Raw genomic sequence first — 17181 nt, forward strand, 5'->3', positions numbered from 1 at the left:
GACCCGGTGCCGCCTTACAAGCCTTGGCGCTGGTTCTAGGTTTATGTGAATAACAAATCAGTTATTCTTAATTCAAATAGCCCTAAATGTAATCTCTGGATCTGAGTATCCTCAGCAAAATCTATTTTTATCATATTAAAGAAAGTTTTGATAAATTTTTCCTCGTCAACATTTTTTAGCGCATTTCTGTAATCATCGCTAAGCGATAAAAACGCTCATCGTCAACATAAACGTTTACCATACTCCTTTATTATTCAATTACTCACGTTTAGGCATCGCTACATGAGTCATTACTCAAGTTGTCATGTTTTGATAAACATGCGGTGATGAAAGGAAAGTATGATAAATAATAATTCCCCACGTTGGCGTCAGATCAACGATGCATCTATGTGGAATGTTTCGGTTTGATATGTGTGCCAAGCACATACACAGCAACGGAGCCAAATTACTGATGGTACAAATTTATACTAAAATGATTATTTCGTCACTAACAAGGTATTTTATTTAGTGTCGAAGTAAAAGTAAGAATCGGGACTCTCCAGATGTTTTTATTATGCGCGTAGGGAGGAATCAAATGCGCATGCGTAAAGCCTACGAGAAAAACTTTGTTGGTGGTTTTGATGTCCGGATTTCGGACTTTGTACTGTATAATTATGAATTAATTAAACCTTAATACAGATACAATTAATTAAACCTTAATACAGTACAAAGTTCGAGATACAAACTCATCAGAAATTAATTAGACAGTTTTGGATTTGGAATTTTTTCGGTTATTTAATCATCAATTTAAATCTAGTAAGATGACTTGTAGAAATAATAAAATTAAAAATATGAAATAGTTGTTTATAAAATAGTGAAACATTTATGCCCGTAAAAGAATAATAATAATAATAATAATAATAAAAAAACCACCACCCCTCTATATTTATTTGCTTGTTTTGTTAAACATTTCTTGCAATCTAAGTTATTTGCTTTATTTTTGGTTCTAACATTTTGTCTACAGTTCTATAGAAAAACATTATTTCTTGTTCAGTTACAAAGTTCCAGTCTTCAAGTCCTGCATGTGTTATATCAAGAGCTGTCACTCAGCATTTTTTCATTCTCAACAATTTCTCTGACTCTTCACTATCGGTAGCAATATTTTCTGGATTTAGAACCATGCTACTGATTTTGCTGTCTGTTAGCTGATTGATAGATTATATATAACTATATTAGCATTCCATCTGTATCTGTATTATCTATATTGTACTGCATAATATATATATATATATATATGTTATATATTATCTACATTATGTCATATTATTATCTGTATATATTATATCTGTACCTGTCTATATTATTATTATTATCTGTTGAGCTTTCACTGTATCTTAAAAACCTGCCCAGAAAATTTAAAAATACTGGAAAGCTGTATCTATGGTTTAGTTCCAAACCATTTTGTCTGCAATTTAAACAACATATATAGACATAGTGGAAAATTCATTTTTTGAAAACTATTTCTAGTGGCTGCATTTCAGCAATTGCCACTAATAATGCCTCAAACATCAGTTATAGCTTCGTTTTAGCATAATGAGTATTTTGCAATGGAATTACAAGTATAATGTTATGAATGGAGACAAAAATAAAAAAAGAAAAATGTATTAACATATATTTATTAAGCACACGAAAAGAACATGGTAAAGGAACTATAATGACAATGACTGAAACTGTTGCCAGAAAGAAAAAGTAAAAAAAAAAAAAAAGAAAGAAAGAAAGAAAGAAACTGTGTTGCCTTAGAGGTTGCAAAAATATAATGGGAAATGTAATTACAAGTATAAAAGTTATTTGTAACACTCCCCCTTGATTATATTTCTCTCAGTCCTACATTGAACCTTTGATTATATACAAGGCTTTCTTTTGCACACTCTTTGTCAACTTCTCTGCTGCATTTGAATTGGAAGGGACATAGGTAAAGTTCAACAACATCTCTTCAACCTTCTGTCTTAAAAAGTGCCGGGATTCAATATGTTTATTATACTCTGAGGTAACATGGTTTCAGCTAAAGAAATGGCATCCTGTTTATCTACAAATATATTTTGTGGAAACTTCAAAAAATGTTCTCCCACAAATCTTTGCAACAAGTTTTGAAACCACAGCACTTTTTTGGCTACATGGCACATTGAGACGTACTCAGCTTCAATGATTGACAAGGCAGTCATGTGTTGCTTCTTATTGTTCCATGAGACAGCTCTCTACCTGCTAGCAATACAGCATAGCCACTAAATGATTGTTGATCTATCTTATCACCAGCTGAATTAGGATCGCAGAACACTTTCAAATCCTTCCCAATCTTTTTGAAAGTCAGTTTTAATTCTTTGGTGTGTTTTAGCTAACAAAGAATATGTTGTATGCCAGCCCGATGTTCCTTGCTTGGACAGTTATTGAACTGGCTCATGTAAGTGGTAGCAAAGGCTAAATCAGGCCTTGTTCTTCCTGCCAGGTACAAAAGTCCTTCTACAGCCTGTCTATATTTTAGTGTTCCTTCATCTAACAGCTGATGTATATTTCATACCTGAGTCTAATGGTGTTGATGCTCCTTAAGCATCTAGCATACCAGTTGTTTCCAAAAGCTCACTAGCATAGACAGTTCGTTCGAGAGTCATTGAGCCATCTTCTCTTCTGCTTATTCAAATTGAAAAAAGGTGGTGTATTTCTCCCAGGTCTTTGATTTTAAATGTGGCTGCAATATTTAAGCAGGCTGCAGTAATATCCAACTGATGAATTTGCCAGTCTTGCCCAAATGAGAATGCCAATAAAGGTCTAATCGACTTTGTTTTTATTACAGGAGAAGTCTGCCTGTAGTCAGTTCCTTCAACTTGAGTGTAGCCACGAATAATTAAACGAGATTTATGTCTTTCCACCTGTCCTTTTCTCTCGAAAAACCTACATGCATTTCACAATTTTCCTTTCTTTTGGCCTAGGCACTATGTTCCAAGTTTCATTTCCTTTTAAAATTTCCAACTCTCGTTTTATGGCTAACCTTAATTTTACTGAATCTGGACTAGTTAATCCCTCTTCCAAAGTTTCAGGATCCTTCTAAAAAAGAAATCTTCTTTCTTGGGTGTTAAGTCTTCACGTTCCTGTTTCTTGAATTGTCAGCTGCGCAGCATTCCACTTGCAATTCCGTTTATTTATGGAAGATTTTCTTAATGAATCTCTGAATTTTCCGCGATACAATTCTTTGTTCACTTGGATGCTGAAATTTATCTTTTAAGTCTCCTGTTCTGGTATATCCTCCACTTCAATTTCTTCCTGTTTGTCGACTTCATCTATTCTTACTTTATTTTTAATATCATCTTTTGGAAATCTTTTGAAGAGGCAGTAGTATAGTATTTCTTGTCATGAAAGGTTTCTCTTCAAGTGTCAGGAACAGATCACTGTACTGGTTTCCTTGATGTACTGTTTCCTTGATGTAAATGTGGTACCTTTTATCTCCAGCATACCCAAGAAGAGCCTTTAGGTGCCTTTTTGTCCATCTTTATGCTCTTCTGAGCTTGAACATGAACATAGCAGGTGATCCAATGATGCACATATCTTTTATTCTAGGTTTCTTTCCCATCCATAATTCAGAAGGACTTGAATCAGGAACTGAAATGACCAGAACTCTCAAATATTCAAATGAAGAAGTGGATTTTCTGGCTTTCCTGTGGGCAGAGTTCATCAGCACTTCAGTTTACATACTGAATAAGATGGAAGACTTCCCATTTTATTCAGTATGTAAACTGAAGTGCTGATGAACTCTGCCCACAGGAAAGCCAGAAAATCCACTTCTTCATATGAATATTTGAGAGTCCTAGTCATTTCAAGAACTGTTCTGTTCTCTTATTCAACACTGCCATTTTGCTCTGGTGTATATGGAGCTGTGAGCCTCTGCAAGATTCCATGCTTGTTCAAGATCTGTCAAACTGCTTTTTTGTCAAAATCTACACCATTGCCACTGAGGATTTCTTTAACTTTAGGCTTTAAGTTCTTAGCATGAGTTGTGAAACTTTCAATCACATCTTTTACTTCTGATTTATGTTTTAAGAAAAAACAGTCTTGAAATTTGGCATAGACATTTTTGAAGATTATGAAATATCATCGATATTTCTTAAATGATTCATCAAATGGCCGACAGATATCTGTCAAGAACAATTCTGCAGCTTTTATAATCTCTTTTCTGTTTGAGCTTTTCCATATACACAGTCTTCATATAATTTTATATCAGACTTAATTTTAATATTCAACTCTTTCTCAAGAATGGCCTTTACATGTTTTTTACATGAACCCATCGTTCATGATAAAGTTGAAGAATTGATTCATTATTCTTGGCCACATTTATATGAGTGTGAGTTTCAGGAACTAAGATCTTCATCATGACTTTGAAGAGACCTCTACCAGCATTTCTTATATCATGCAGAACTATTTTGCCATCTACTTTAAAATAGCAATTCTTAAATATTGATTCAAGCACACTGTTCCAGTTACTATCTTGAGTTGCTAACACTAAAAATAGTTTTTTTTACTTATTTCTGGAGCATACAAGACATCTTCAAGATTTTTTATTTGATTCATCCCATTTACAATGGTCATTATTTTGATAGTGTCCTTTCCAATTGCTGGTAATGACTTTCCATTTGCTACTGTGATGCTATGGAGAAGCTTAAATTTTGCAGAGTCTATAAAGTAGTAACTGTTATTGAAGACTTGTTTTGAGGCCCCCATTGTCAATAAACCAATTACAGTCAAAAGTCGTTAATTTGGACACCCATAATCTAGAATGATCTATAATCCGAACCTCAAAGGTACAAACTTTCTGCGCATGCGTCGAGTCGACGCTTTACCTTACGGCTGCGAAAAGGCGTCTGCATGTGCGCAAAATACGTTTCCGAATGCTCGTTTAATGTATAACGGACGGTATAAGCTAAGCTAAAATTATCTAATTCAGTTAATGTTACAGATTGCGCTGTTCTAATTGGATCCGGCTTATTATTTTTTGCAGACTGTTAGAGCAATTTTATAAAAGTAAGCTTGAACTTTCGATTATGTCAAAAAGAATTTCCGATTCAAGAGCTATCAAAGGATCTACAAAGCAAAAGCATGTTCCGATGTCCATCAAACGAAAAGTGGAATTGCTGCAAAAAATGGATAAAAAGGCATATCCTTTGTTTATCTTTAACGTCGCGGCGCGCAATGAATTGGAAGTTGATCTGTCAGCACTATCCTTATCTTTAGGGCAGATGTTTTTATTTTATTTGGCTTATAATTCATTACTAAATGTATTATTTCATCTCGATGTACTCCGTCTTTGATATGATTTAAATCAAATTCCTCATCATTATAATTCGCTTCTGATAGCGAAGAAAGTGACAGAGGTTATTGAAAACGAAAAAATTTCGATCGACAAATTAGTTGGTGTTCTCGACACAGCAATTATAGGACTTGAACAGCGGAACTTTGTAACTGAGCAAGAAATTATGTCTGTTTAATAGAATTAAAGAGAATGTATTATCACATAAAAAATGAAGCAACTTAAACAACTTACATTGAAAGAAATGTTTAATAAAGTAAACAAATAAATACTAAGCTTTTTTTTTTTTATTGTAAATTTGATACCCTTTAGATCATAATTGTTCTTTATTTCATAAATTACGGTTTCATATTTTTAATTTTATAATTTCTGCATGCTATCTTACCAGATTTAAACTGATGATCTATAATCCGGAAAAATCGATAATCCGGTATCACCGAAGTCCCGACGAGTCTGGATTAATGACTTTTGACTGTATCAGAATTTTTTCAGCAGAAATTATTGCCTCATCTACAGCTAGGACTGTCATATTTGCAGCAACATCATTCTTGCTTTTGTTTTGTCCCTGTATGTAGAATAGGTTTTGGTAGTTTTCTGGCAGCTGTCCACTTCTGGCATGTTCTGACCCAGTGTCTTATCTTGTGGCAATAATTAGAATTGCTGTTTTGTTTGTTTGTTTGTTAGGAGCAGATTTCTGCTTAGATTTTGAATTTGCTATCCACAGTTGTATGGTTAATTCATCTAGCATTCTGTTTTCATCACTAAAAAGTAACCAACTTGATTTGAAAGTACGATAACTGGGAGAAAGTGTATTCAATATTTTACAAATTAACAGCATTTCTGGGAGTCCGCTAATTTCACTGTTCAGTTCATTCCAATAATTTTTCAGTTTTGATAAATGAGCTGCCATATCATTATTTGACAAACAGAATTTGAAGAACTGTAAACATATGAACTGTAAAATTTCTTTTGCACTGTCAAATCTCATTACCTTTTGTAAAGTATCTTCAGTCATGGAGTTTGTAAGAATGATCATAACACATTATTGGCTTTATTAAGAACTTCTACATCATCTCTGTATCTCTTTTGAATTTCTTCAGCAGCGACATGAGCAAGCTCCACTGCCTTTCCCAATTTTTCTTCAGGGACTTCTAAAGCGCCTTTGTGGTAATTTAATATGAACTGAATTTGATATTTCCAAATAGGCCAGTCACTTTTTCCGCATAATTGCTTAACTGATATCTTGCATCCTCCATTTTTGAGAACTAATTTCACGATTTACCTGAAGCTTAAAAAATGTCGTGTTAGGCTTACGAACTGCCGATAACTTTTGTCTCCTCTTTGCTTCTAAATTTTTCCTACGCAGTTACAGCATCCTGGACCCATAACCTGTTAGAGTCAATGTTATGAATAAAGACAAAGAATTAAAAAAAAATCATCTGTATTAACATATATTTATTAATATTTATATATAATTAAGCACACAATAAGAACATGATAAAGGAACTATAGTAACAACACATAAAACCATTGCCAGAAAGAAAAAGTTAAAAAAAAAAAAAGGTGCTACCACACAGGTTGAAAAAATATAATGAGAAACATAATCAAAAATATAAAAGTTATTTGTGATATGGAAAGGACAACATCAACATATTGCAATTACGAAAGCATTAACCATTTATTTCTCGCAAATGTGCCAATCAGTCATTGTTTGTTTTTGGCACATACTCAGATTGGTAATCATTTGTTTCCTGCCAGGGCAGAAACACAGCAAATCCACTTTCTTGCTACAAAAGACAAGTACCAATTAATGCAACAAAATAGTATTGTTATTACTGTAACAAAACTATATAATAAAGTCCAATTTTTCTTAGTTTTGGTACCTTAGTTTTAATTAGACAGAAAATATGAATAAAATTATACTTAATTAGTAGTTTAAATTCTTTAAATCAAATTATTGCTTATTACTCAATTTTTAAATTTGTAAACTTGTTCTTTTTACAGATAATATTTCTTTTTCAGTTGCTGCAACAGATGAAAATGATGAAACTCAAGAAAAAAGTTAGTGCTTTCCATAGCTTCATTATAAAGCTTTGTATTAAAATTTCTAACACTATAGAAAATTTTAATATTTGTTTTTATTTTCAAAAGTGTGAGAAAAATGCCAGCACAATTAAGTAGTAATATGTACTCATTTAGTTAATGTTGTTTGTAATTTAAAATGTTCTTTATAAAACTAAGAGACATATTTTTATGATTGAATTATGCCCCAAGCCAGGGATGATGAACCTTTAAATACTTCAGTTTAATATTAGAATAATGTAAAGTGTCTTAAAGGAGACAGTTTCATTGAAATAAAGAAATAAAATAAAGGTAATTAATGTGAGTTTTTTTGTTATTTTACAGTATGATAAATTAAATGTATCAATATCAAAATATATTAATTGCTTTTATTTTTTTCATTTAAAACAAAATAGTGTCCCCTTTAAGATGCTTCACTTAATGTACTTTTTACTTTTCAAAATACATTCATTTAGTATTATAAACAATAAACACTACATTAAAAAACTATGTAAATTTAATCCTGTTTAGTGTGAAGTCTGTTGCTTAACCTTATTAGCCATGTCATTTTGTGTCTCGTGTTTGGGTCATAATTGTGTAATGTCTCGTATTTGTTTTTATTTTGCTTTATGTTTTCTCGGATGTCTCATAATATCTCATATTTGGGTCATAATTTGTTGTCTTTAATAACAAAAAAAGCACTTTAATCTGGCACAAGGTGGTTTCTTAGTTGATTTTATAGAGTTCATTGATGAAAACACCTTCTTCACAAGCATATGAGACTCAAACATTGTAAGCAGTCCTACTACAAATTTTTTCATGGCCAAAAATTTTTGTGAGACTTGGATTGTTTACAGATTTTGTTTTCTGACTTTTGGATGCAATTTTTGGAATCCATGCACTCTCCATCTAATGCTTCACCAGGTTCGACAAATTTGTTCACCCACATATAATTTTCTTGAAATTCTGCCAATTTTATTTCCAAATTGTCAATACCCAACCACTCAAAAAGTATCACTTGATCATCCATTTTAGTAAAGTAAGGTCTTGAAATAAACTGCAATGTTTTTTCCAAATTCAGAAAATGAGAAAAATCGTGCTGATACTATTTTCTTTGAATTGTCTAAAATATCCAAATAGCTCTTTAATCTATTTTCTCTATCTATAGAAGTCAATCAATTTACGGACAAAACTTGATGTCTTTTAAGTGAAGAGAAATATATAAACTTTTTTGTTTCAATATCTTTAAAGAATACATCAAGTTTGCATGGTGAGGATATTACGATCTCAAACAATATTTTTTTGCAGTTTGTTCTTTTCTTTGCAGTTCCTCATTCACATCATTATATAGTGCGTGAGTAAAGACAAAGATTAAAAAATTGAAAAACATTAAATCACACAGCCAAATAAGATCCATGAGCTCTGGAAATTCTTGCTTTTTTTCTGTTATAAAAAATCGAATTTCATACAAAAGCTTGACAAATCTATGAAAATTTATTCATCACCCAGCTAGCAAATGTTATTTTACATAAGAAGTCTGACATATTGAAATTCTACTTCCTGTAAAACTTTGAGAACTGGCAATTTAAAGCATGTGCAGATATGAAGTTCACAGTTTTAGTTATTACAGGCAGAACATTTTGTTATGACTTCAGATTAGCCTTTAAATATATTGTTGATATATTGATATTGTTGATGCCAAAATGCAATCAAATTGCAGAATGGGGTGTTGACTGTGGCCTTCGAGAAACAAGGCTGTCCAGCTCTCTCGTGACATCACGATGAGGAGTTCAAAGAAACCTCTCTCCTGCATTCGAAGCGAGTGAACCCACAGCATGCTAATTTATCAGTAAAAGCTAATTTTATGTTATACTCATGTAAAGTAAATAGAAGATTATTAAATAAATAATAGTATCTTAACATTTATTATATATCACGCTTTAAGACTTCAGATATTTGAGCGTATTTTTCTTAATGCTTGATAAAACTTTCACCTGGATGATCCGTAATCATTTATATTAGTCTTATTTTATTTTCCATAGTTTGGATGAACTTTCCAACACTTCATAATGTGAAAATGTTAAGCTTTTGAACTGCAAACAAAACATTGCATATTATTTTTCATTCATATGTAAAATGAAAAATATGAATAAAAAGAGCATTTTACAAGAACCAACTTTTTCTTACAAACTTTTTTAAATAATATATAATTTTTTTCATTATGGCGATAAAATAAAAGAATTAGCATTTTCGGTTATTACATTTATTTTTTAAACAAATTTTAGTGTAGATCTTTTATAATAATAAACTAAATATAAAAAAGGAATATTTCATCATTTATTTATTGATATAAATACTTTAAAACTTATTTTTAATGATAATCTTTAATGTCAACATTGTTTTAAACTGTCAGATGGTGTTATGTAAATAACTCTGTTATCATTAAAGTAATATTTAAACTTGCAGTGATCCAGATTCTTATAGAATAAAAACCAAAGATCTATTTTTAAACTGTCACAGAAAATCATTTAAATTTAGTTTTGCCAACTGTTTTTATTAAATATTTTTTTAATTGCGATATGAGTTCTTACTAATCTATATTACTCTTTATCGAAATCTTGGTATGCCCACATTAAGAGTTATTATGAACATAATAGTTAATTTCCTAGCTTTCTAGATCGAAAGATTGTGCCTGTAACTATGTGTGAGTTTTGATTCTTTGAATCACTTACGTGTATCCTCAAGGAATTGTAAAGGGCAAAAAATAATAATTCTCCGAAAATTTAACAGACATAACATTTTGAAAGGAACACACTGCAGAATTATGCTTTAACTTTTAAAATATGCAAGGTAGTTAGCGGAGGTTCCCACATCTCGTTACCGATGTGGACGGGGTAGAGCCTACATCATATCAGGAAAGTGCAATGATAGTATAGGATACCGAACGTCCCTTGCAAAAGCACTTCATTCTGTCAGTATATTTAATCTTTTTTAATTGTTTATTCTATTGTATTCATTTAAAACACCATATACTCTATAGCTCTTCAAAAGTTTAGCATTTTGCTAATGTATGAAGTTTAATTTAAAAAACATAACAGCAAAATTAAAAAAAAATTCCGAGCAACTTGTGTAACAATATTGTTTTCAATATATATTTAAAAATATAATATTAATTACAATTTTCCCAATAATTTTGAAAATATGACAAAAAAGTTTTAAAAAAGGGTAATGTGAAACACACAAATTTGAATTTTTAAATGAGAAACATTATTACTTTTAAATCTTTTAAAACTATAATGACAAGTGCATTAAAAATAAAACTGAAATAAATTAGGTATTACAAATAATTTAATGTTATAGAATTGATATATAATCATAATGCACAGTGTTTCAGCAATACTTGAAACAAAATTTACTATACATTAAATAATCCTCTAGTATTCTAATTAATTTATTGTTTACTTTTACATTTTACACTAGTTTTTGCTTACTTTTTTTTATATTTCACACTAGTTTTTCAGTGGAAATCATATTAGCTTTAAAAACAGACATAATTAAAGGTATCGAATATTTAATCTATGTAAGTTTTCTTTAAATGTCAATAAAATCATAGTAATGAAAGCTGACTCTGCTGTTTTCAGTCGGAATGAAGTCCTTCAGTTTTATTGCACGTATCCACTTTCACATCTGCATCAACAGGAAAAGCGAAAATATGTACTTTAGGTCCAGATTTGTAATTTCAATTACATCGTGGCACTGAACACATGTAAGACATTATATTATTTCAACACATGTAAGACATTATATTATTTCTGGAACAACCCACAAATCGCAAAGAAACTCAAATTTAAAGTGTCCAACTATGAAAAAGCACGATATATACCAAGATTTTAGGTCAATAATTGCAGTTCAACCACTTCTGTCATGTTCATGGTGACTAACAATAACCTTTGACCTAAAGCTGCCCTCGAACCCAAAGAAGGGTTGCATTCTGACTTTTACTGATGTCAGGCGCTCTACGTCACTGAGCTGTAGGGCCTTGTTTTCAAAGGCCACGTAGTGAACTTCTTCAGCCAGAAATTTTGCAAACCCATCCATGTATTTATGCCATATTTGGGGCACCATCATTTGTTACAGACACAATTTTCTTCAAGTCAAACCCCATTTTTATTGCAAATTCTTGTTTTATTTCATTCATTATATCTTTAACTGGGGTCATAGTTAGTAAACTCAGCAATGTAGTTAATTCTTCTCTCATTACATTTCTGAAAGCAAATTGATCGAAAATAGGTAACCTTCCTCGTATAATCACACTGGTTCTTCTGTCAAGGCTTACTGAAAATACCTGGATATTAACTAATTCAGACTTCATTTGCTCTGAAGCATATCAACATTATGGAGCTCGAACAACACAGAACTTTTTTTTTTACTCCATAATCCATTGTCCACTGTTATTGAAACTTTTGGCCAATATCCTTGCTAAATTTCTGTCTCCTTCCCTGGAAGCATACTTGGCAGGTTCATGTTCAGAATGACAAGAAATAAATAAAAATAAGACACATATCGCAAAGAATAAGCTATGCACACAAATTAAAATTTTTTAACTCATTTGAACACAAAAACTGTAGCTCAAAAAATATGGCACAGATCTGTATCTGCAAGCAGTTACTTTTCTGCGATTCCTAGCATTGAAACCAAAGTGGGGAGGGTAAACAAATGCTACCCCACTTTGGAATATTCTGGACATGGCGCACTTTCTTTCAAGCAGGATTGCTCAACCCAATATATGAATAAGAGTAATTTATCCCTCTTTTCTTTGTTGTATCACTTATATGTGTATGCATTAAAAAGAAGAAATGAAAGAAAAGAAGTCTATTGAAGTAACCAAATTTCACCATCTTAATAAAAGGTTAATTAAATCTCTGAACTTAATGGGGCAGTCATCATTAGATATTTAATGTAGTTATAAATAGGAAATTAATCTCAACCCTTTCCTTTAAAAAATCAGAAGTTTCAAACTCCAAGTAGCTCTTTTAACACATTGACTTAGAACACTTAATCTACATAAAAATATTTAATTTACAAAATTATTCATTGTCCCCTTGGCAGAGTAGGAGAACCACTGCTGTAATATACAGATTTTATGTGGCAAAAAGCTCATTTTTTGTATGGTGTAGAAACCTTTTATCTTGTCATTTTTCAGATTGTTATATTTAGAAAGTAAAATTGTCTGAATCAGTAAAGGAGACGCTAGTGTTCATAGGTGCTCTCATTCGCAAAAAAATCACTCTGCTGTAACTCGAAACACAGTTTTGTTGCATACCACCTTCATATTCAAATATAAGAAACCAAAACTGAAACTATGTCATAATTTTCAATTAAGTTATTGGGTTCTCTATTTATAACTCATCTCACTCACATACGATGTACTTCTTCAGTCAGTCTTCCCTACAGGTATTTCATGGTAGAAGGGGCAATAGTCACCTTTCTGTGCTGGAAAATGTCATAATGGCACCTATGCTTGTGCTCATTTCCGAATCTGTTTTTGATGGAGGAAATTTTTTTTTTAAATGTTGCTTTCAGTGAATCTAAGTGAATGAAAGCAATTTAATGTTTACTTGTGGCATGCAACCAAAGTACCTGCTGCATGCGCCATCCTTACCCTAAGCTATATTTCTGGCAGAATTCTATGCATGGCCATGCCCAGCTGCCTAAGGTGCCGATTTGTGTAGATTATCACCTAAGGTGTTCTCAAGATCAGTGATGTTTTGGTGGGCTAACAGGAGTAAAGTATTAAAATAATGCATTGTGCCTTGAAGTGTGAGAGACACAGAAACAATTTACTACATGCTTAGGTGAACTCTTAGAGTCAAGTCTGGCTTTCAAAAGATGTGGAAGAACAAGAACTTTTTATTCGTTATAGGAGTAGCGAGTTTTAAAGTACTGTGGTTTATGCTCCTCGAGATGTGGCAGAAATATTCAAACTTTTACAATTCGAGGGGGAGGGAGAGATATTTAATTATGAATATTCCAAAAAAACTTCAATATATCCATAAAAGAAGCATAAACAATTTTCGATACTTTCTAATAGTCTAATCCTTTTTATCAAAAAATCAGCAACTCATTGGTGATTAATTTTTTCCCAGGCCAATATGCTAAAGGCAACAGCCATTTCAAAACTAGCATTGCTCTAAGAATTCGGAAAAGAGCAATGATCCAATATATTTTTTTTAAAAAATTCTAAAACACCTAGCTTTGTCAAGAAATCCTTGTATATACAGTCAAAGGTCGTTAATCCGGACTCGTCGGGACTTCGGCGACTCCGGATTATCGATTTTTCCGGATTATAGATCATCAGTTTAAATCTGGTAAGATGGCATGCAGAAATTACAAAATTAAAAATATGAAACCGTAATTTATGAAATAAAGAACAATTATGATCTAAAGGGTATCAAAATTTACAAAAAGAAAAAGCTTAATATTTATTTGTTTACTTTATTAAACATTTCTTTCAATGTAAGTTGCTTCATTTCATGTGATAATATTTTCTCTTTAATTCTATTAAACAGATATAATTTCTTGTTTAGTTACAAAGTTCCGCTGTTCAAGTCCTATAATTGCTGTGTTGAGAATACCGACTAATTTGTCAATCGAAATGTTTTCGTTTTCCATAACCTCTGGGTCACTTTCTTCACTATCGGAAGCGAATTATAATGACGAGGAACTTGATTTAAATCATATCAAAGACGGAGTACATCGAGATGAAATACTACCCTTAGTAAGGAATTATAAGCCAAATAAAATAAAAACATCTGCCCTGAAGATAAGGATAGTGCTGACAGATCAACTTCCAATCCGCAGCGAGAAATTGATAAACAGATTTCGGATTTTCGCTTTGTAGATACAAATTACATATTAGTAAATATATATCAGAAATTCTATTTGACATAATCGAAAGTTCAAGCTTACTTTTATGAAATTGCTCTAACAGTCTGCAAAAAATAATAAGCCGGATCCAATTTGAAGATTAAGGAACAATGCAATCTGCAACATTAACTGAATTAGATAATTTTAGCTTAGCTTATACCTCCGTTACACATTAAGCGCGCATGCGCACAAACATATTCGCAGCCGTAAAGGTCTTACGCACACTCTTAAACGCCTGTGCGACGCATGCGCAGAAAGTTTGTAATTTTGAGGTCAAGATTATAGATCATTCCGGATTATGGGTGTCCGAATTAACGACTTTTGACTGTATATATATTTTTTTCACTGTTGCTGTCCCCATGTTCACAGTGATCTGTTTTCACTTTAAAAAAAAAAAAACAGAGAACTGTACAAATTTTGCATCAGTGCAATATTTTCAATCCATAAAATTCGATTGTTGACAATGTATTACTTCATGGGATGCAAGTATTTGGTATTCTTAATTTTACAAATGCTTTTTTCTGAAGAAATGTAGTGCTTTCTTTTTCATCACTCAGCAAACTTTCAGTCCCATTATGATTCCTTATAAAAATTACTCTCACAAAGATAACTGTAATGTGCATAATATAAAACATTAAATTTTGTACTAAATTTTTAAATAATATAAAACATAAATTTTGATCACTATAGTTTTCAGAACAAATATAATTTTTAGAGTCCTGTTATTATACATCTAATTTCAAAAAGTTCTTGTTTTTTAAAAGTAATATTTTGGAGTCCCATTAATTATCAATAGTTCAGTCCAACTCTTTAAAAATTCCTTGTTTATGGAAAGTTCACATGATGATTATGATCCTTTAAGAAAGGTTTTTCCAAAATTTTGCACAGAAATCACAGAGATAAAAATTGTATACCTATTATTTATTTTGATTAATTATAGCAAATCTCAGATTTTATAACACACTGGTTTTTCACATTTGTAACATATTTTATCATCATAAATATGATATTAATGAAATTGTTTTTCCACTTTTATGAAAGCATTTATAATTTCTTACTTTACACAAAACTGAAATTCCTCACAGTTTCCTTCAAATAGAAGGAATTTTATGTATCATCTCATATATATACAAAATATATCCATCTCATTGGGCATATCTACATTAACTGTTGTAAATTTACTAGTGGTTAAAGAGATGCTCGACACTTACTTCTAGAGGTCTCTGTTCCTTACATAAGGTAACTAGCCTTTACAAAATGGACTAAACAATCCTGTATACTAAAAAGAGAAAAAAAAAATCTGCAAGAAAAATTTCATCCCCCTCCCCCACCAAATAAGATGGAAGTCTTAAGTTTATCTTATATGAGAAGGAAAGAAACAATTGTACAAGTCTAAAAATAGACTTCTGTTTCTAAACCAGCATTCCTTTAACATACTCTATACTTAATACACAATTCTTCATTAGTTCATCCTTTTTTCTAACATATGCCATAACATAAAATAAAACATAACATAAAATTTCGCGTCAAGGAACATGAGGCATATGTTAGAAAAAAGGAAACACAGAAGTCTTCTGTTGCTCAACATTGTTGGTCTGAAAACCACACTTTCAGTTTTTCTGCTACCAAAATTATTCAAAAAAGATCTTCCATTGGAGAACTGGATTTTCTAGAGGCATTTCACATTCATAAAAATCTTTCTGTTCTAGTTAACGATCCTAATTCCAATCCAAATTTGCCTTCGGCCTTTAAAGAAATTATGTTTTAGTTCTGGTTTCACCAACAGATGGCGCCACTTGCTTATTCTTGTCCAGGCTTTCTTATCTTATCTAATCATTATTTCCTTTCTGGTTCATTTGCGGTTTTGCAGCTAAAGATGGTGGTTCGGTAAAACCATCGAAACTAGTCCTGTGAAAATTTTGTAAATATAATGCTGATTTTTGTTGTTTGACTTCTGAATTAGTATATATTTCTTTCTTACACCTCTGAAAAAAAAATGTGATTTAATTCAGTCCAGCCAATAAAGTAACTTAAATATATAACAAATCTTTACACGAAGATCGATGACCCTATTTTCTTCGTACTGGAAATGGAAGTTAACAAAGCATCTGCATAAACATTTTGAATCACTTTTTAAATATGTTATGTTGGATTACTTTCTTTTTACTTGCAGTTTAAATTATCATTAGTTTTGGAGCCGAAGCAAACTAAATTTAAACACTAAAATGCCACAAGCAGAACAATGATTCCCCCCCCCCCTCTTTGATATTGCTGTTGAAGAACTTAGAATTTCAGTCAAAAACAGTTTAGAACTAAAGTTAATTCAGTAAGGCAGTTTTTAGTTATTTCCTTTTTATTCATGGTTGGCATACATTTTTCAATAAGCCAACTGTAAGATGGGTTTTAACAGTACCATGTTTTTAAAGAATTTTTACATTGATACTGATAGGCTTCTGAAATATCATTTTTGAATATTTTGTGCACATTTTTTTTAGGATTTTATCTTTATATGAACTTTCTGGATAATTTTGCATTTCAATTTAATTTGTTAGGGAATTTATTTTTATTACTTGCTTTTAGATGCCAAAGACACATTGGGGCAGTTTGTGTCATTATGGAATTATTAGAAATATTATTTAGGATTTTTAGCTGGTAGCTAAAAGTTGGTAGTAATTGGGTAGTTGTGATTTGAGTCTCATAATGGCAGCAAAAACAAAGTGTGTGTTCAGCAATGTTCAAATGTGTGTTCTCTGAGCCACCTTCAATGCTTTCATGCTCACATTTAAAAGAGTTGTACCACTCATAATAGTGCATCACCATTTACTATTCGAATCACAAACTTTCTCGAAGCAAATTTTTTT

The 17181-nt window shown here is 31.5% G+C and overlaps 1 protein-coding gene across 1 annotated transcript in view; it reads left to right on the forward strand.

Annotated features, from left to right (window-relative positions):
• LOC118181464 (uncharacterized) overlaps positions 1-17181 on the forward strand; it is a 171504-nt gene that overhangs the window by 115828 nt on the left and 38495 nt on the right. Inside the window, exon 4 of the mRNA XM_085820614.1 lies at positions 7355-7393. Within this exon, the coding sequence (XP_085676740.1) occupies positions 7355-7393 (39 nt within the window). The remainder of the gene's footprint in view (positions 1-7354; positions 7394-17181) is intronic.

This window comes from Stegodyphus dumicola, chromosome 7 (assembly GCF_044657685.1).
Source record: "Stegodyphus dumicola isolate Sdum_Otavi_A_Nest chromosome 7, ASM4465768v1".
Lineage (NCBI taxonomy): Eukaryota > Metazoa > Arthropoda > Arachnida > Araneae > Eresidae > Stegodyphus > Stegodyphus dumicola.